This window comes from Rhinopithecus bieti, unplaced genomic scaffold (assembly GCF_001698545.2).
Source record: "Rhinopithecus bieti isolate Rb0 unplaced genomic scaffold, ASM169854v2 scaffold_33515, whole genome shotgun sequence".
Taxonomy (NCBI): domain Eukaryota; kingdom Metazoa; phylum Chordata; class Mammalia; order Primates; family Cercopithecidae; genus Rhinopithecus; species Rhinopithecus bieti.
Genome location: NW_016814192.1, coordinates 165,369 through 185,575, shown reverse-complemented (window position 1 = coordinate 185,575; position 20,207 = coordinate 165,369). Strand labels below are relative to the sequence as shown.

The window sequence follows — 20,207 nt, the reverse complement described above, 5'->3', positions numbered from 1 at the left end:
AGTAGAAACAGTAATGAATAGAATAGATGTAACTGAAAATTAAATTTTGACAGGTCTTGGTGAATTCAGTAGAAGAAGAGATTAAAGAAATTACACAAGCAATTTGTATGGAAGACAAAAGTGGTTCAGTATGAGTCATTCATGTTTTACTTAAAAGGCCTCCAAGTATAATCAAAATAATATTCAAAATATGATAGAAGAAATTTTCTCAGTAATGAAGAACTAAATCTATAGGATGACGTTAGGTTCTACGAAAAATTGATACAGAATGATTAGTAACAAAAATTATCCTGATCTAACTATTAGGCTTCAGTTGTTGATAAAGAAATCCAAAGGCACCCTGGCAGAAAAGGGGTAAAATCAGCCTGGCCTTACATTTTTTCATATATCTTTGCTTTTCTGAAGTAACAAAAGTGTGATCTGTCAGTATTTCTAACTTTCATTTATATATGGAGGCAACTGAAGATATTCTCAAGCACAAAAGAATTCAAGAAACATAGCAGTCGTAGGACTTTTTTGAAAGAAAAATACTACTACTTAAAAAAGAAATGCATCCAACCAAAACATGAAATTATAGCATAATGATTAATATGATATAGAATGCTAAGAGATATTATGAAATTGTAGTTCAGAGGGAAAGATAACATAACCTAAAATTTTATGTGAGTCAAATTTCCCTTTAAATATAATAAAGATAAGAAGCAATCATTTATCAAATATGCAGGAAATCAAGGAATATTAAGCACATAAGAGCCTTTTACACACACAATAAATTGACAGTGGAAATCAGCCACCCAAACAGTGAATCTAGTTATTAGCTTTGAGTCCATCTAAATATGGACCTAAAATCAAACAACTGTGAAAATTATGGCTGAACAATCGAAAGTTACAAACCATTATAGGGTAAAAAGTTAGAAGGAATAAAGTGTGTAATTTATTCATCCTTAATATCTGGAAGTCAATACTACTGTCCAAGTTTGAAGCATGTAGTTAAAAAGCATAAGGACACATAGCAATTTGAACAATGAAAACATTTTTTTCTTCTTCCATTTTTCAGATTATTGAATGTTTTAGAAGTAATAGCTCCCTTCAAGCACTTTAACAAGCTTAGAGAATTTGTTCAGATGAAGCTTCCTCCAGGCTTTCCTGTAAAATTAGGTAAGAGAAAAATTTAGATGTAATTTTAGTGTCCATTAGGAATATGGAGCTGTTTATTAACATTTAATAAGCAATTTGTTTTAAAGCAGGGGTCCCAACACCTCTGCTGGTTCATGACCTTTTAGGAATGGGATGCATAGCAGGAGATGAGCTGAGCAGCAGGCTAGTGAGCATTGCCGCCTGAGCTCTGCCTCCTGTCAGATCAGTGGTGGCATTAGATTCTTGTAGGAACATGAACCCTATTGTGAACTGCACATGTGAGGGATCTAGGTTGCATGCTCCTTGTGAAATCTAATGCCTGATCTGAGATGGGACAGTTTCATTCCAAAACCTCCCCCGACCCCCACCAGTCTGTGGAATAATTATCTTTCACGAAACAGATCCCTTGTGCCAAAAAGGTTGGGGGCTGCTGTTTTAAAGAAAAGTAGATTTCCTAGTTGCTTACATTTTGGTAAAGGTTTTCAGTAATTATATGCATTTATTTATGTTTTGTCTAATATTTAAAGTGCCTGATGAGAATTCTTATTCTACTTGATTTAAATTAAATGTAAGGGATCTATTTCACACAAGAAAAGTGTGGGTGAACTAAATGATGTATTGTAATAATGTTTTCATGTGAAAAGGGAGACTAGAGATTAACCCAGATTTTCAGCTATGCTTTGAGTTTCTGTGTAGTTAGAATGTTTCTGGAGTCAGCAGTCACTGTTGATGGATAAAGTAATACTCATACATTTTATTTTTCAGCCCTAAATGTTCAATTTCGTCTTAAGCAATGATCTTTAGAAATAGCAGTCATTTCTGCATATATTTTTCTTTCTAACATATCAGAAACCGAGGAAGAAGAGACTATTAAAAGGTGTTTTGGGTGTTTAGATTTAGATTTGGCAATAATTCAAGCTTCAGGAGATCCTTTAACACTATCCATCAATTCAGCCACTCAATGTTTAATGAGTACTGTAATTCTTCAGATATATCTTGTTTTATTCAATATTTTTAAAACCACGTCTCAGAATACTTAGGCCAAAATGTTTTCATTACTAAAATTAAACCTGATCTTCACCATTTTGCACACTTGGAAATAAACGTTTTCTAGATTAAAAATGACTTTTAAATAAATGATTTTCAAAATGTCCCGCTAGTTGCCCTTTGCAATTCAAAAACACTAGGAACCCAGTGTCTACTTGGATAAATCAGTGATAAGATCTTAGGCAGAAATGGTTAGAAAACTAATGCAATTCAGAGCTGTGTGTCATAGCCATAAGGGATCTTCACGTTAGCATTTCTGCAGAAGTTTAAAACTCCACTGCCATTTTCTATGGTGAGGGAAATATTCCAAGTTTTAGACTCCCTTCTAGGTACTGTTAAGAGACCCATGACAAACCAGAATAGAGAACAGGAGTTAAACAGATGAGAATTTCAAACTATCTCTGTATTCACATCTATTTTTAAGTTCTAAACCCAAATCAAACCCCACAATACATTTATTTTTATGCAAAGGAAATATTTTCATTATATGAGAAGGAAAAAAATCTGTAATCCTTTCTTTGCAGGCATTTCTTTGATGTAGAACCATATTTTTAACAAGGAATAATCTTTTGCTTGTATACTTAAAGTTATGGGATATTTGTTTAACTATTTCTCTTTTGTTTCACTGTCCTTCTTTTAAACCAACCCTGTAAAACTTCCTCCTGTGTATGTTTAATCTTTCACCATTTCTTTTTCTACATTTAGGATAAAAAACACAATTGGGATAAATTATAAAAATTTGGAAATTATTGTTAACTCAATTACATGTTTCAGAATCAGCCAGAACTTTAAGTGCTGATTATGAATGGTCTTTTCTCTGTTTGGCTTCTTCTCTCATTTTGCTAAGACTAAATTTGATCCTCTTTTATCATCAAATCTTCATCCTCCCCCACCACTTCCTCCTACAACCTAAGCATAGATGATTTTTACTTCCTTTGATACAAAAAGATAATATCAGAAATGGGACCTCCCTCACTGCTTCCAACACCCCATACAGACTTTTCTGCCCCAAGCCCAACCTTTTCTTTTATCTTCCTGTCTTACTGGAAGTGCCCCTCTTCTTTGAGTAATGTCTTCATTTGTATTATGAATCTATTATCCCAGCTCTTTTAAAAAGCTAGCTGTATCACTGGGCATGGTGGCTCACGCCTGTAATCCCAGCACTTTGGGAGGCCAAGGCGGGTAGATCACTTGAGGTCAGGAGTTCGAGACCAGCCTGGCCAACATGGTGAAACTCCATCTCTACTAAAAATACTAAAAATTAGCCAGGCGTCATGGTGGGCGCCTGTAATCCCAGCTACTCAGGAGGCTGAGGCAGGAGAATCGCTTGAACCCAGGAGGCAGAGGTTACAGTGAGCCAATATCGTACCATTGTACTCCAGCCTGGGCAACAAGAGCAAGAGACTCTGTTTCGAGGAAAACAAAAAAAAAAAAAAGAAAAAAGAAATAAGCTAACTGTATCAGTCACTTCGTGTTTCTCGTTTTCCTTCTACCTCTCTCTACTGCATTTTTCCTCTCAGTTGTTAGGCTTGCTCAGGTCTCTCCCCTTTTAAAATCAAACAAAAAACTAAAAAAACAAAACAAAACAAAAAAAAAACAGTCCCCGTAACTTCACCAGCACTTGCTTTAATCTTTGCTTTTCACAGCCAAGCTATCTGAAAGCCTACTTTTATCTCTTACTACTTTCTATTTACAATTATATTTTAAATGGGGGGAAGGTATAGGGACATCAAGGGAGATAAGTGTACTTCATTTGAGTTGGTAAAATTATGACACTGGGAAATTGTGATAAGTTTACTTACACACACACACACACACACACACACACACACACACAATAATGTATACCTACAGCAGCCACTATAGAAGCTGTACAAAGAGATAACTCAAAAACACTATAGATAAATTAAAATGAAATTCTAAAAAATAGGTAACCTAAGGATGGCAAGAAAAAGAAAACAGAAATGAAGAACAGAGATAATGAACAGAAAACAAAAAATAAAATAGCAGACCTAAGCCCTAACATATTAATAGTTCCATTAAATGTAAATGGTCTAAATATACCAATTAAAAGACAGTGATTGGTAAAGTGGATTAAAAAATATGATCCAGGCTGGGTGCGGTGGCTCATGTCTGTAATCCCAGCTACTTGGGAGGCTGAGGTGGGAGAATTTTTTAAAGCTAGGAGGCTGATGGAAATTGCAGTGAGCCAAGATCACGCCACTGCACTCATTCCATTTTGTTTTTCAATAAAAAACAAAACAAAACAAAAACCATGATCCAGTTGTCTGCTATTTTAATAAACTTTACTTGAAATATAATGATATATATAGGCAGATTAGAAGTGAAAGAGTGGAAAAAGATACATCATGCAAACATTAATCAAAGGAAAACAGGATTGGCCATATTGAAATTAAGGCTGATATCAGAGCAAAGAAAATTATTAGAGACAGAGAGGAACATTATTTAGTGATAAAAGGGTCAATCTGTGAAGAAGATGTAACCATTCTAAATGTATATATACCAAGTAACAGAGTTGCAAGATGGATGAAACAAAATTGAAAGAATGGAAAGGAAAAATAGATCCACAATTATAACTGGAGACTCAACACCCTTCTCTCAACCATTGATAAAACAACAGACAGAAAATTTGCAAGGATATAGAACAATCAACAGCATCGTAAGCCACAGGATTGAATTTGCATTTATAGAATACTCCACCCAACAGCAGCAGAATACACATGCCTTTCAAGTGCCCCTGGAACATATACCAAGGTAGACCGTATTGGCCATAAACAAACCTGAATATGTATAAAAGAACCGAAAATCATACCAAGTGTGTTCTCTGATTACAATGGAATTAAACTAGGAATTAATATTAGAAAAATAACAAGAGAATGTCCAAACACCTGGAAACTTAAAGAGCACCCTTCTAAATAATCTCTATGTCAAAGGGATGTCTCAAAGGAAATAAAACAAGTTGAACCGAATGAAAATGAAATTGCAACGTATCAAAATTTGTGGAACATGGCTAAAGCAGTGCTGAGAGAGAAATCCCAGCAAGATATTTTTATGGACATAGGCAAGATTATTTTAAAGTTTGGATGGAAAGGCAAAGAAGCTAGAATAGCTATATTAGTTTGCTAGGCATTTAGGTCAGACAAATGAAGAGCATGTTTACACACACACACAAAAAGTACACAAATGTTTATTTTATATCAGCTTTATTTGTAATAGCCCAAAACTACAATTTTCAACAGGTAAATGAACAATGATACACCTATACCATGGAATATACTATTCACTAATAAAAACAATGAACTATTAATACATGAAACAGCCTAGATGAATTGCTTGAGAATTATACTGAGTAGAAGAAAGCCAATCCCCAAAATTATATACTGTATGATTCCATTTATATAAAGTATTTGAAGTAAAAAAACTGTAGCAATGAACAGTTGAGTGGATGGCAGGGACTACAGAAGGGGTGAGGCATAAGAGAAGCAAGTGTGGCTATACAAGGGCAACACCGTGGGATCCAACATGAGGACAACATGTGGTTATGGAAATATTCATCATGTTTTACTATACTGTCAATATCCTGATTTTGATATTGTATTATTTGTAAGATGTTACCACTGGGGGAAATTGGATAAAATTGAAAAAAGGCTTCAGGAAATCTCCCCTCCCTCCTCCCTCCCCTCTCCTCCTCCCTCCCTCCCTTCCTCTTCCCCTTCCTTCCTTCCTTTCTTTCCTCTCTCTTTTCTCTTTTCTTTTCTTTCTCCCCTCCCCTTCCCTCCCCTCCCCTCTCCTTTTTCAAGAGAGGGTCTGATGCTGTTGCCCAGGCTAGAATGCAGTGGCATGATCTCGGCTCACTGCAACTTCTGCTTCCCAGTCTCAAGCCATCCTCCCACCTCAGCTTCCTGAGTAGCTGGGACCACAGACATGAGCCACCACACCCAGTTAATTTTTGTATTTGTTGTACAGATGGGGTCTCACTTTGTTGCCAGGCTGGTCTCAAACTCCTGAGCGCAAGTGATTTGCCCACCGTGGCCTCTCAAAGTGCTGGGATTACAGGCGTGAGCCACTGTTCCTGGCCTCTATTATTTCTTAAAATTGCTTGTGAATCTATAATTATCTCAGAATAAAAAGCGTACTCCCTTAGTTCATTATAGATTCTCTCTTCCTTTTATTATTGATCCTTATTTTTAAATCTAGTAGAAACTTTTCTGTTTTTATCTTAATCTCTTCAAGATTTGACTTTTCTTATTTTGAAGTCCTTGGCTCAATGAATAACAGACAAGTCATTCCATTTTCCTCTGACTTCTTTTATAGACTCTCTCTTGGTTTTCTTCCCTCTCTGGCTGCTCCTTCTGGAGTGTATCTCCCTCTTCACTCTTGTCACCTTGTATTACATTCTCACTACATCTGCCAAAACTCAAGTTACATTACTACCCTGGTCACACCCTTCCATTGGCTTTCCACCTCATCCAGAGTGAAAACTGAAGTCTTTTTTCTTGGCCTAAACCCCACCTGATCTGGCAGCCTATTTGCCCTCTGACCTCATCGCCTGCTAATCTTCCCCTGATTCATTTGGCTGCAGCCACACTGGCCTCCTGGCTGTTCGAGAATAAACCAGATACTTTCCTTTTAGGGCTTTGTACTTCGTGTTCTTCTATTTGGAATTTTCTTCCTCCAGGCAACTGCATGGTTTGTTCTTATCTCAGGTCTTTACTGAAAAGTCCCTTCATTGAGGTTTTCCTTTGGCCACCCTATTCAACAACTCTTACCCCCAACACTGAGACTCCCTATTCTGCTGTTAATGCTTTATTTTTTTCTAGATACTCATCATCATTTACTTGTTGTCTGCCCATCCTAACCAGTGTAATCTCTATAAGTGCATGAATTTTGTTTCTTATTTAGTGATGTATGTCCAAAACCTAGAATGGGGTCAGCAAACTTTGTCTGAAAGATAATAAACATCTTAGGCTTTGTGGGCTCTATGGTTTCTGTCACAACTACTCTTTTATTTGGAGAATGAGAGCAGCCATAGACAATAGGTAAGTGAGTGGGCATGTTGTGTTCCAAAAAAGCTATTTACAGACACTGAAGTTTGACTTTCATGTAATGTTTTTTTTGTTTTGTTTTGTTTTGTTTTTTGAGATGGAGTCTTGCTCTGTTCTCCGGGCTCTAGTGTAGTGGCACAATCTCGGCTCACTGCAACCTCTGCCTCCTGGGTTCAAGCGATTCTCCTGCCTCAGCCTTCTGAATAGCTGGGATTATAGGCACCCACCACCACACCCAGCTAGTTTTTGTATTTTTAGTAGAGACGGGGTTTCGCCACGTTGGCCAGGCTGGTCTCGAACTCCTGACCTCAAGTGATCCACCCATCTCAGCCTCCCAAAGTGCTGGGATTACAGGTGTGAGCTACCATGCCCAGCCTAATTTTCACTTCATGAAATACTATTCTTTTTTCTCCCCTAAACATTTAAAAATGTAAAATATTTTCTTAGCTTATGGGCCTTACTTATCAAAATAGGCATGACCATAGGACTTACTGTACAGACCTCTGGATAAGGATAGCATCTACACATAGTAGGTACAAAGGAATGACTTTTTCCTCCAGAAATAATTGGAAACTCTATAATTGGTATGTTGATTATTGTGTTTAAATCTAACTAAGGTATTTTGTTTTGCTTTTTACATAAGAACATAACTTTCTGCAATAAAATACTAGCTCATATCAGTTAGACTTAATTTACTGTATGTCCTTACCCTAGACACTTGAATTAGCTTTCATACACTCATTTCAGAGTTTTTTAAAAAATTATTATTATTATTTTAAATAGAGATAGGGTCTCCCTATGTTGCCCAGGCTGGTTTTGAATTCCTGGGCTCTAGTGATCTTCCTGCCTTGGCCTCCCAAAGTATTGGGATTATAGGTGTGAGCCACCACACCCAACCTCATTTCAGAGTTTTAAGGGAATTTCAGAGTTTCTTTATTTTACATATGAAATCCCTGAGGCTCATGAGTAAAATGATTTATAGGAATCTGAACCCAGGCTTTATGATTTGTACTCATGTCAGTAACTCGTATGAGGAATAAAACTAAACATTTAATTTAATGTATTTGTTCATTTTATTTATTTTACTGTTTCTGGTTCCCGTATAATCATTAACTTGCTCATTTTAATTGCTTGATTTTACTTACAATTTCAGCCAGAAATATATTTCATTTGGAAGATTAGGCTGTGGTGGTATGATATTTTTCCATTTCTGATGAGACTGTTTTTATCCCACATATTTAAGTGATAGGTTGTTTTAATGTTTTAAAACAAAAAAGGATTAGAGTATTTTACTTGGGCTAGTAAGAGTGAAAAGAAATCAGCTGAAAGAGTTGGAATAGTATATATACTATAATCTGAAGAAAAAAAAAGTCAGAATGCAAAAAGTACAAAAGTAGCTGTCCCTCTGCCCCAAGAAAAAGAAAAAAGGACTGGTAGAATCTGGCATTATATTCTTAAGACTAGGAAGGCATGGGATCTTGAGTTTTCAATATAACACTGGATGCCTGAATGTCTTTTTCTCCTCACTAATTAATACCCAGGACTCTCTCTGAAACACACACTCAGTACTACATATTCTTCTGGTTCTTGAGTATTTTTTTTTTTTTTAACATTTTAAAGAGTATGGACATCTCCTTAGTACTTTGTAGTCTATGAATATTAACATTTGATTTTACAATGTTATCATTGATGTTCTCTCTGTAGATATACCTGTGTTTCCCACAATCACAGCCACTGTGACTTTTCAAGAGTTTCGATACGATGAATTTGATGGCTCCATCTTTACTATACCTGATGACTACAAGGAAGACCCAAGCCGTTTTCCTGATCTTTAACTGACGTGGAAAAGGATGCTGTCTAACCAAGGAAAGAAAATGCAGAGACCCTAGAAGTGGATCCAAATAGAAGGGACAAATGCTTTCAGTGAAGAAAAGGGAATTACACGTTGAATTGATGCATCAGTAATATGATACAGTGAAATGGGCCTCTAATAATGATTTCAGCGAGTTTTCTGATGTGCCATTTTTGGTCTTTTTAAAAATATACATATTATAAATGTAATAGTTTGACACATTAATGACCCTAAGACCTTCGTATGTAAAGCAGCTATGAGTGCTGTGATTTGTTTTTAAAAATTTTTACACTTCTTGTTGAAATATATATGCATATAAATATATCTATATCTATATCTAAAACACTCCTGGACCATTAACGTAAATTAAATGTCTTAAGAGGTATGGAGCCCTTTTAAACTTGTCATCTTTATGCAAGGTGACATTTATAAATATTCCTTCGAGCTTTGTTTTCATAAAATGTAAACTATGTAACATTATGTATAGTTCAGTAATTTGAATGTTTGTTCAATATAATGAACTAGAAGGAATGCAATTTTCTGTAGATGAATGAACCAAATGGTAACCATTAAACAATTGCATTTATGTGTTGCAATACATTTCAGAAGGAGCGTTCACTCTGCAGGGAATAAGGTACCTCCTTTAGCACCTTAGTGCAATTCATTGTGGTGCTATTTGTTTTTACCTGAATGTTTGTTACTAATTTTCCTTTCATAGAACCTCTATTTTTTTTTTTTTCTAAACTTGAGTTTGAGTCCTTGTTATGTTCATCATAAGGCAATGGTTAGCATGTTTAAAATATTCCTCTTCCAAATCTCAGCACTTTAAAAGAATTCCAAATTTTAAACTTGCTTCCTAATAAGTGCACATCAGTCTGATTATTTTGTTTGTTTTTAGTAGAATATGGATGCATTGGTGTCAGTTTTAAAAAACAATACACATATTTTGGACAACCCTACATATTTAATCCTTTCAAAATAAGATAAAAACATTTTATATGCTAACAGAATATATTTGTTACAAGTCCAGAAGTATACGCAAGATTGATTACTCCTATTGCTTATTTTTTTTAAATCATAGGAAAATATTGATTTCATTGTCTCCAAAGTGATAAAATCATGTATTACTCATTTTGCACTTAAAATTTTCTTATTTATTCCAAGATGGTTTGAAGGTCCAATAATGTATAACAGTTATAAAGTATCATGTTGTATTAAAGAGCTTACTTAGATCGATGTTTTAAAATGTATCCTGATGAATATCTCAAGAATGCATCTGTCAAGTTTTTTAGACTGACCAGTAGCTTAAACTTTTTCCAGGATTTTAGGTAATTTGAAAGGAGTTTAGAGACCCTTATTGAAAATATGATTTAAAATCCAAAGCATAAACCATAAGAAAATTTTAAATAAACATCTTTAAAGCTGCATCTTCCATACTGATGCATGCATTGCATATGTTGACATTAAATACATTTTATAATGAAGAAAAATAATCATAGTTAAAAATTGAAAGACCTAATTACTACCTTACATGAGCCTATTGAATTTTGGGGATGAGCCTATTGAATTTTGGGGAACATGTTAGTAAACCCAGACTAGCTTTGTTGAGTAGAAGTTGATCCCTGTTATTTAGGAAATGGGTAGATCAAATGACTTAGAGACTGAATTATCCTATCAGTGGTTATGTGGGGTTGGAGACACTGAAAGGCAGTGATCACTGTTGCTTCTAGGCTCCCTTACTTTGTAGGAATATGGTATACTTTCAGGAATATTCTATATATGTTTTCATAAGTACAGACAACTTAGGGAGGAAAAAAACATGGGTAATTGAAGCTTGTGGTTTATTAATTCCCTAACAGCACAGCTATGAATATTTTGCTGGGGTACACTGGAGGTAGGAAGACTACTGGAAATTTTGCACTTGAATTTTGTTTTTAAAGCTTTTTTCTTTAAAGAATGGTAGAAACAGATTATCCATTCCAAAGTGTCTTTTCTGTGATCACAAAGAGCAAACAAATGTCAATATCTCTTATGATGGTGAAAAAAAGGAATTAATCGATGCAAATAAACTTTTCACAGTATTACTTTTAATGAAGATTTTTTGAAATGTGCCTTTTAATCCAGTTAATGAAGCTACATGCAGTGTTTCCAATGAATAAGTCAAAACACCATATGTTTTCATAGTACCACATGAAAAATCAAGATTTTGCAATATACGTACATAAAATTTTGTATGTTCTTCTCCATTTGTGATTTTGAAACTGTTTAAATTGGTTAGGCGGACCATTGTATAGTCATCTTCAATGGCCATTTAGAAATGCTTAATATTCTTCCCCACTGGTATGGTATCCAGAAAAGACAGGTTTCTGTCTTTGAGAAAATAATTCTCTGATGAGACAATTTGCCCTCTGTAGACATTCACATACAGAGAGTTGCCACACTTCATAAAAGGGGAGTAGGAAGTAATGCCCTGATTTTTGTGAGTATAAGTACGTATGATGGTTTGGAAACTGTCACATCTGTCTGCTGATAACTGTTAGTAGATGAAAAACTAGTTTCCTTCTGCTCAGAACTGGAATTAAGCCCCACTCATGCTAATAAAAATGGGTTTTAATAGTATTATCACATACAGTTTATTATTCACACCCTTGGGGAGGGTAATGAATAATGATTATTTAATGAGTCCTCTTCCTAGTTTTCCCTAAGTCTACAGAAGACAAAGATCCTGTTTCCAGGCCATGGAAAGGGCTGAAGTAGATATTGTAAATAAACAGAGTTGACCCTTGAACAACATGGAGGTTAGGGGTTCAGTTGAAAATCTGCATATAAGTAGACCTGTGCAGTCCAAACCTGTGTTGTTCAACTGCTGAATTAAAGGTGCTTCCTTCTCCTCATTGATATTATCCATATTTACAAACATGCTAGAGAAAAAGTTGGAGTAGAAAACTTGAGGTGAATTAGAAGTCCTGCTTGTATTATGCTAGCTTTTAAAATGGAGTAAAAAATTATTAATCTCAGCTTAGTATGGGACATAATATGCCTCTGCTGTTAACTCCAGCAAAAGGTATTTTAATCTTTTTTTCTAAAATGAACAAAATGCATTCTTACCAAAGTTGCTGTATTTGCAAACTCTGGAAACTTTCAAAAGAGAAGTGGACAGGAGGTATTAAATCACTTGTAAAAAGACAGCAGAACTAAGCTTAGTAAAAGCCCATGATTTGTTTGTATACTATAGCCAAAACTACTCTTGCAAAGCATTTTATGTCAGAAATCTGGGGCAACAGTAACTCTGGTTGCCACCTAAAAATTTCATAACATGTTAAATATCACATTTTTTACATCATGCAAACCATCCTTACAGAGTGAGCTTACCTTGTGATGAGCTTCTTAATTGTTATAGTTCATTTTAGAAGAGTAGTACTTTTCTTTAGTCATAATGGTGCCTATGGTACATGGAATTACAATTTTGCTTTTTCCACACACTGAAAAATATTGAAGCAAAATCTCTTAAGAACTTCTAAGAAAGGTGCTTGTTAATCATTCTTGGTTTTCATCATGTTTTGTAGGTGAAAATGACTTTAACTAGCTTAGAGAAGAAACAATATCTAACATAAAACCAAAAAGATAAAACCCACCACTTACTTACCTGTACCTCCCATATATAGAGTTCTTGGTGACTAAAGAAGGATGACAGTGATTGGGATGTTCTAAATACAGTTGTGTGTCACTTAATGATGGGCATATGTTCTGTGGAATGCATCAGGTGATTCTGTCATTGTGAGAACCATATTGAGTGTACTTACACAAACCTAGGTGGTATAGCCTACCACTTACCTAGACTATACGATAAAGCCTATTGCTCCGAGGTCACAAGCCTGTTCAGCATATTATTGTACTGAGTACTGTGGGCAATTCTAACACAATTTGTGTATTACACAAATTATACTTACATTATATTTGTGTATCTAGACATAGAAAAACTACAGTAAGAATATGATATAGAAAGATAAAAAATGGTATACTTGCATAGGGCATTTAACATAAATGGAACTTGCAGGACTGGAAATTGCTCTAGGTGAGCCAGTGAGAGAGTAGTGAGTGAATGTGAAAGCCTAGGACATAACTGTACACTCCTGTGGACTTCATAAACACAGTTAAGCTATGATAAATATATTTTTAACATTTCTTTAATAATAAATTAACCTTAGCTTACTATAACTTGTTACTTTGTAAGTTTTTAAATTTATTTATTATATATATATATTTTTGAGATGGACTCTTTCTCCGTCACCCAGGCTGGAGTGCAGTGGCACAATCTCTGCTCACTGCAACCTCCACCTCCTGGGTTCAAGCAATTTTCCTGTCTTAGACTCCCGAGTAGCTGGGACTACAGGCGCCTGTCACCAAGCCCGGCTAATTTTTGCATTTTTAGTAGAGAAGGGGTTTCACCTTGTTGGTCAGGCTGGTCTGGAACTCCTGACCTCAGGTGATCCACCCGCCTTGGCCTCCCAAAGCGCTTTAATTTTTTTTTTTTTTTTTTTTTTTTTTTGAGACGGAGTCTCGCTTTGTCGCCCAAGCTGGAGTGCAGTGGCCGGATCTCAGCTCACTGCAAGCTCCACCTCCCGGGTTCACGCCATTCTCCTGCCTCAGCCTCCCGAGTAGCTGGGACTACAGGCGCCCGCCACCTCGCCCAGCTAGTTTTTTGTATTTTAGTAGAGACGGGGTTTCACCGTGTTAGCCAGGATGGTCTCGATCTCTTGACCTTGTGATCCGCCCGCCTCGGCCTCCCAAAGTGCTGGGATTACAGGCTTGAGCCACCGCTCCCGGCCGCGCTTTAAATTTTTTAACTGACTCTTGCAATAACACTTCGCTTAAAACACATGGTACAGCTATCCACAAATGTTCTTTCTTCATATCCTTATTCTGTGAGCTTTTTTCTATATACTAAAATTTTTTACTTTTTAATCTTTTTTTTTTTGAGATGGAATCTCTGTCACTGGAGTGCAGTGACACAATCTCGGCTCACTGCAACCTCCGCCTCCCTAGTTCAAGTGATTGTCTTGCCTCAGCCTCCTGAGTAGCTGGGACTACAGGCACATACCACCATGCCCAGCTAATTTTTGTATTTTTAGTAGAGACGGGGTTTCACCGTGTTGGCCAGGATGGTCTTGATCTCTTGATCTTGTGATCCACCCACCTCTGCCTCCCGGTGCTTGGATTACAGGCATGAGCCACTACACCTGGCCTTACTTTTTAGCCTTTTTAAAAAAAACTAAAACACACACACATTATGCTAGGCTTACACAGGGTCAGGATCATCAATGTCACTGTCTTCCGCCTCCACATCTTGTCCCACCAGAAGGTCTTAAGGGGCAGTAACATGCATAGAGCTGTCATCTGCTGTGATGACAATACCTCCTGAAATACCTTCTGCAGGACTGCCACGGGTTGTTTTTCAGATAACTGGTTTTTTTTTGTAATAACAACACACATACTGCAAAAATAAATAGTAAATACATAAACCAGTAATAATTTACTACCAAGTATTATGTATGGTACATAATTGTATGTACTATACTTTTATACAACTGGCAGCAGAGTATGTGTACACCAGCATCACCACAAACACATAATTCACTGGGCTAGGATGTTACAATGGCTACGATGTCACTAGGTGATAGGAATTTTTCAGCTCCATTACAATCTTATGAGACCGCGATCCTATATGCAGTCCGTTGTTGACTAAAACGAGGCAATATTATGCAGTGCATGACTAATGAATATGGATAATGTAGGAGTTTTGGAGGGCTGAAGTGAAACAAATTTTGTAGCTTACACACATTGCTTATCTGCTGCTCCTTTGGGATGAGGCAGCAGTTGGGCCTGCAGTTGTTCCACTGTCCCCAGATCCTCCTTCAGCTTCTCAGACTCCTCGGCCAGCTATATTTTGCTCCATGATGAAGTGTCCTGGCTTTGGAAGGACATCCATGCCACCAAGGTCAGAAGCAGTGAGATCTGACCAGAGTTTCAGTCCATGTTTGTGGGTTCCAGCTTGTGCTTGTGGCTGGTTCCAGCTTATTCCTAGTGCCACCATCCCTCCCACCTTTGCTTTCCAACTGCCTAAAATGAACTTCAACCTCCAGCATCAGATGCAAAGATGAAGCCTTACAAACTGCTTAACCAGGTCTCACCATTGTTGATGTCACATCTCTGTTAAAAAGCACATCTTCTAGTGGTTCTGCTTCTCTGAATCCTGATTTATTAATTTTGTGGAAAGATAAATATGTTCTTAATCTACTTGATGCTTGTCTTCCAAAGTTTGGCATTTAAGTGAATTTTTATTTTTTTATTTTTTTATTTTTATTTTTTGAGATGGAGTCTCGCTCTGTTGCCCAGGCTGGAGTGCCTGCCTCCTGAGTTCAAGTGATTCTCCTGCCGCAGCCTCCCAAGTAGCTGGGATTACAGGTATGCACCACCACACCCAGCTAATTTTGTATTTTTAGTAGAGATGGTTTCGTATTTTTATTAGAGATGGTTTCACCACCATGTTGGCCAGGATGGTCTCGAACTCCTTACTTCAAGGGATCCACTCACCTCAGCCTCCTAAAGTGCTGGGATTGCAGGCGTGAGCCACTGCACCCAGCCCTAACTAGCTTTTTCTTAAAAAAGACATCATGGTACTAATTTTAGTGACAGTGCATTGCAAAAATAACCTTTAATAAATTGAGAAATCTGAGAATGATGTGAATATGTCACTTCTATTATTTATATAAGAACATTCTATTGGTCACCTAAAAATATTAGTCATATCAGACTCTAAATTGTCTTAAGACTGATAAACATTGGCCAGGCACAGTGGCTCATGTCTGTAATCCCAGCATTTTGGGAGGCAGAGGTGGACAGATCACGAGGTCAGGAGACGGAGACCATCCCGGTCAACATGGTGAAACCCTGTCTAGTAAAATTACAAAAATTAGCTGAGCATCGTGGCGCATGCCTGTAATCCCAGCTACCCAGGAGGCTGAGGCAGGGGAGTTGCCTGAACTCGGGAGGCGGAGGTTTCAGTGAGCCAAGATTGCACCACTGCACCCAGCCTGGCGACGACCATGACAGAATGAAACTCCGTCACTCACACACACACACACACACACACACACACACACACACACACACACACGACTGCTAACCATCTTCTATGATAAACCTTAAGTATATTCTAAGGAATATTCTCACTGATAAAAGAATTGTCATGGTACTCACCTGTTTGCTAAGAATGTCTAAATAAATTTCACATATATTTTGACATAAAATGAAAATGAGAATAGAAATAAAACTGAGTAAAACAGGTTGAAATTTGAAATATCTACCACTCCAAAATTGTCTCATTGAGAAATTTAGAAAGGTATAATTACTACTTCCGCTAATAAAACTTTAATAGACATTCTGAATGCTTTTAAAAGTACGAGTAACAATTCCATTACACCCGTTTAATTAAAACACAACTACATGTACTTGATTAGAAAAAATAGTTTAAGCAGCACAGGAATGAAATGCATTCGTTGGTTTTGAGGCAGACTGAGGGAAAAGAAATCTCAATTCCATTTGAAAAGATGTGTATCAATCTACAAACAGCATGCATGGATCCAACCCTTCATCTAGTGCCCAATTGAAAGTGATAATTTTGCTAGAGATAAATTTGATGTATTGATAATACTGTAATCTTTGACATAAGCTGCATAATGCACACTCCAGAACCTGTTTTAAGATGTAGCTCCAAGGTTAACTAATTTTTATCCTCTACCTCTTTTAATCCTTTTCCCAAGTGCCTATTTACATTTTTCTATCTTCCATGTATAGAATTACCACTAGGAAACTTACCTAAGTTTCATCTTCATGAAAACATTAAGGGCAACACAGCCTTTTCAATAAAAGGTATGCTATTTTGTGCTTTTAACATTACCCCCTACACAAATTAATTACACAACTTTCAAGGGCCCCATAATCAAATAGCAGCTATCATTTAATGTCCCAGGCACCAAAGGCTACATTTTAAAAATTACTGTTTTACAGATACAGATGGGGTCTTGCTGCTACCCAAGCAGGAGTGCAGTGGCATGATCATAGTTCACTGCAGCCCCAACTCCTTGGGTTCAAAGTGATCCTCCTGCCTCAACCTCCACAGTGGCTAGAACTACAGGTGTGCATCACCACACCTGGCTAATTTTTTTTTTTTTTGTAGACAGGGTCTTGCTATGTTGCCTAGGCTGGTCCTGGGCTCAAGCACTCCTGCCTTGGCCTCCCAAAGTGTTGGGATTACAGGCATGAGTCATAGTGCCCAGCCAACAACTTTTATATGCACTGGGAAGCCAAAAAAATTCACGACTTGCTTTATTGTAGTAGTCTGGAACGAAACCCACAATACCTCTGAGGTATGTCTGTACTTTACAAGGTAGCAGTCACTTCCATTTTACCCCTAGGAAACTGAAGGTAAGGAACAGTTACCCCAGCTCTATGAAATAAAGACCAAATGCATGACTGGACTCTATCTTTCCATTTAAAAAAAGCTCATTGTATAGCTACCACCTCTCATTTACTCCTAAAGAATTTAAGCAAATAAATAAGGACAAAACATTTTCTAACAAAACCACTTTTATTTTAAATCAATTTACTATCAAATACAGAACAGAACTCGGTGTGGAGGCAGTGTTTGATTTCAACTGGTTATCTGTTAAAAGGCTGTGTCCCAGTGCAACACTACCTTTGTGCAGAAAATGTTCACTGAAAATAAATATCCTAAGAATGGATAATCTTCACTGCAGCATCTTGTCAGTGGCACTACTTTTAAAAAAATGATTCCCTTTAGAAAAGCTAGTATATTTGTATTCAGAGATTACAAGTGAGGGAGCAGACTAAATGTTATTAGGTTTACCATATGTGAAATTTGTTTTGTCTTACAAAATGGACATGTCACATGGTTCACCTTTTATCTACTGAAGTTTAAAACAAATGTCATTTGTGTTCAACTTTGTTTTTTAAAAATGCAGTGATTAGGACCATTATTAGAACTTCTTTTACTCACTATAGACAAAATTCCTTTTGATAAAATCTTTTAAAAGTTACTACAAACCATAAAACAAATTCTATTTATACTCAAAACTTGGATAAAAGCTACAATTCCAAGTCTCATTTTCCCTTAACCCCATCCACCCAAACACTACTCATTTCATAAATGAATACACTATTTAGTACTGTACAGTAAATACATATCATTGACAGCTTCTATACTACTCCAGAAAAGGCAAATATCTATATTTCACTGAAAATATAAATTTGCTAGATATAGGTGGGATTTGTTTATACTAAAGTTCACTGCTTTATCCAACCCCATTCTCACACAAAAAATAAGCAGTAAAATGATACTAAGCTAAGAAAAGGACTGTTTTGGATAGAAATTAAATCATTTTTGACAATTTTGATGGCAATTATCACTACAGTGATAGACTTCCTCTTTTTACTATACTGAAACATGTGGACAGAAAGGGAAATAATTTGTAAAATGAATGAGGTAAATGTCATACATTCAATAGTGTAAATAAATACAAATACGGTTTTACAGGAACATGAACATAAGTTTAAGGGTTTTATTATCAAAGTCTTGTAAAACAATTTCAGAAACTGTACATCAACATGGCACAGACTGTAGCCTACTTTTGTTTCTACTGCACAAAAGTGAAGCCTGACACTTCTGTAACTAAGAAAACAGTTGCCTAACTACTTTGCATATATAACATGAAATCACCGTGTGCATAAGATTACTACTGCAGTAACACAAATTTATTGGTTTTATACAACTTGAGATCAAATAAAGGTACATTATCAAGTAGATTTGTCTTATTTTAAAAGCATATGAAGGTCAACTTAAAATGCACTACCCCTTTTTTCCAACACGGAGCTTAAAACAAATTAATCAAAGAGTGGAAAATTAAAAATAAAGGCAAGAGATAAGTTTTTTTTGTTTTTTTTTCCCTTTAAGATGGACTCAGGATAGGTAGATAGCTTTCACTGATGTAGATGTGGAATAAATTATTACTTCAGGAAAAAAAATTCCCAAACATCTTATGAAAAAGTATACAACTCTACTTCAAAATATGCTGCTATTTACTCACTGCCAAAGACAGTTTTATTTGAAATCTTGTTTCTGTATTTAAACCCTAATTAGCCACCAAAAAAGGTTAGTGCATAATAACCTTTCAAAGTTAAATAAAAGCCACAAAAATTTTGCCACAAGGCTTACAGGATTATCTATTTCAAATGCTCATTTCCAGATGTAACTATAAGAATGTTAATTTGTCATGTCAACAAACAAGACCATAAGCAGATCCATCATGTTGGAGGATTTTAATGACATTTAGGATATTCTTGCCACAATAACATGCAATCAGTGCATTTCCTACATGGCCCTATTATGGTAATGAATCAAATTATAGAAATACTATAAGTGAACTTACTTAATAAAGGAGATCATACGACATAAACAATCCATGCCTGCTGTATGTAGATGCATGCAGCTTTTCATTTTTGTTATGAAGCAGCACCAGAATAGTAAAACTGCTTGGTTACTCGATCAGATTTCACCATGACAAGAATTGGTTACCTCGTACCATTTTCTAAAAGCTTTTTGATGTAAATAACTAATATCAGTAACAGGAGCTTTATAACCATTTGTAACTCAGAGCTGTATACATCTAGGTTTGAGATGAACAAATACAGCATTAAGAAATCACACAAAGGAATGACACTGATGCAGGTATACAGTTGGATTCCCACAGAGGCAATATTCAGTCACTCATATCCATGTCTTCTTCATGATGATCATCTCCATTCACTTTGGATTCTCTTAGTGAATCACCAGTTCCCTTTTCCACAGAACATTCCTTTGTTTTAGGGGAACCTGTTTCTATTGGTTTCTTCTCTTCCTTTTTCTCTTTCTCACTGTCATACCCCTGTTCTTCTTCATCATAATCCCGTGTAACCTGCTTTGCCAAGGAGAATAATACAAGTAAACTTCTCCAAAGAAAAATAACTTCTGAAAGTACCAACATCAA

At 36.3% G+C, this 20,207-nt stretch overlaps 2 protein-coding genes across 9 annotated transcripts in view; one reads left to right on the top strand and one right to left on the bottom strand.

Moving 5' to 3' along the window:
* The window catches only part of ANKRD13C (ankyrin repeat domain 13C), a 90,579-nt gene extending 79,382 nt beyond the window's left edge, over positions 1–11,197 (top strand). The window contains 2 exon segments of the mRNA XM_017849967.1: positions 1,058–1,158; positions 8,955–11,197. Of these exon segments, the coding sequence (XP_017705456.1) occupies positions 1,058–1,158; positions 8,955–9,085 (232 nt within the window). The 3' untranslated portion in view covers positions 9,086–11,197.
* A 7,513-nt stretch (positions 11,198–18,710) lies between these two features.
* SRSF11 (serine and arginine rich splicing factor 11) overlaps positions 18,711–20,207 on the bottom strand; it is a 47,735-nt gene continuing 46,238 nt past the window's right edge. For 6 of the 8 annotated variants that reach the window (XM_017849973.1, XM_017849977.1, XM_017849974.1 and 3 more), the window contains one exon: positions 18,711–20,138. In XM_017849973.1, coding sequence (XP_017705462.1) covers positions 19,941–20,138 — 198 coding nt within the window. In that variant the 3' untranslated portion in view covers positions 18,711–19,940. The remainder of the gene's footprint in view (positions 20,139–20,207) is intronic. The other 2 variants (XM_017849978.1, XM_017849975.1) reach the window with 1 other exon arrangement.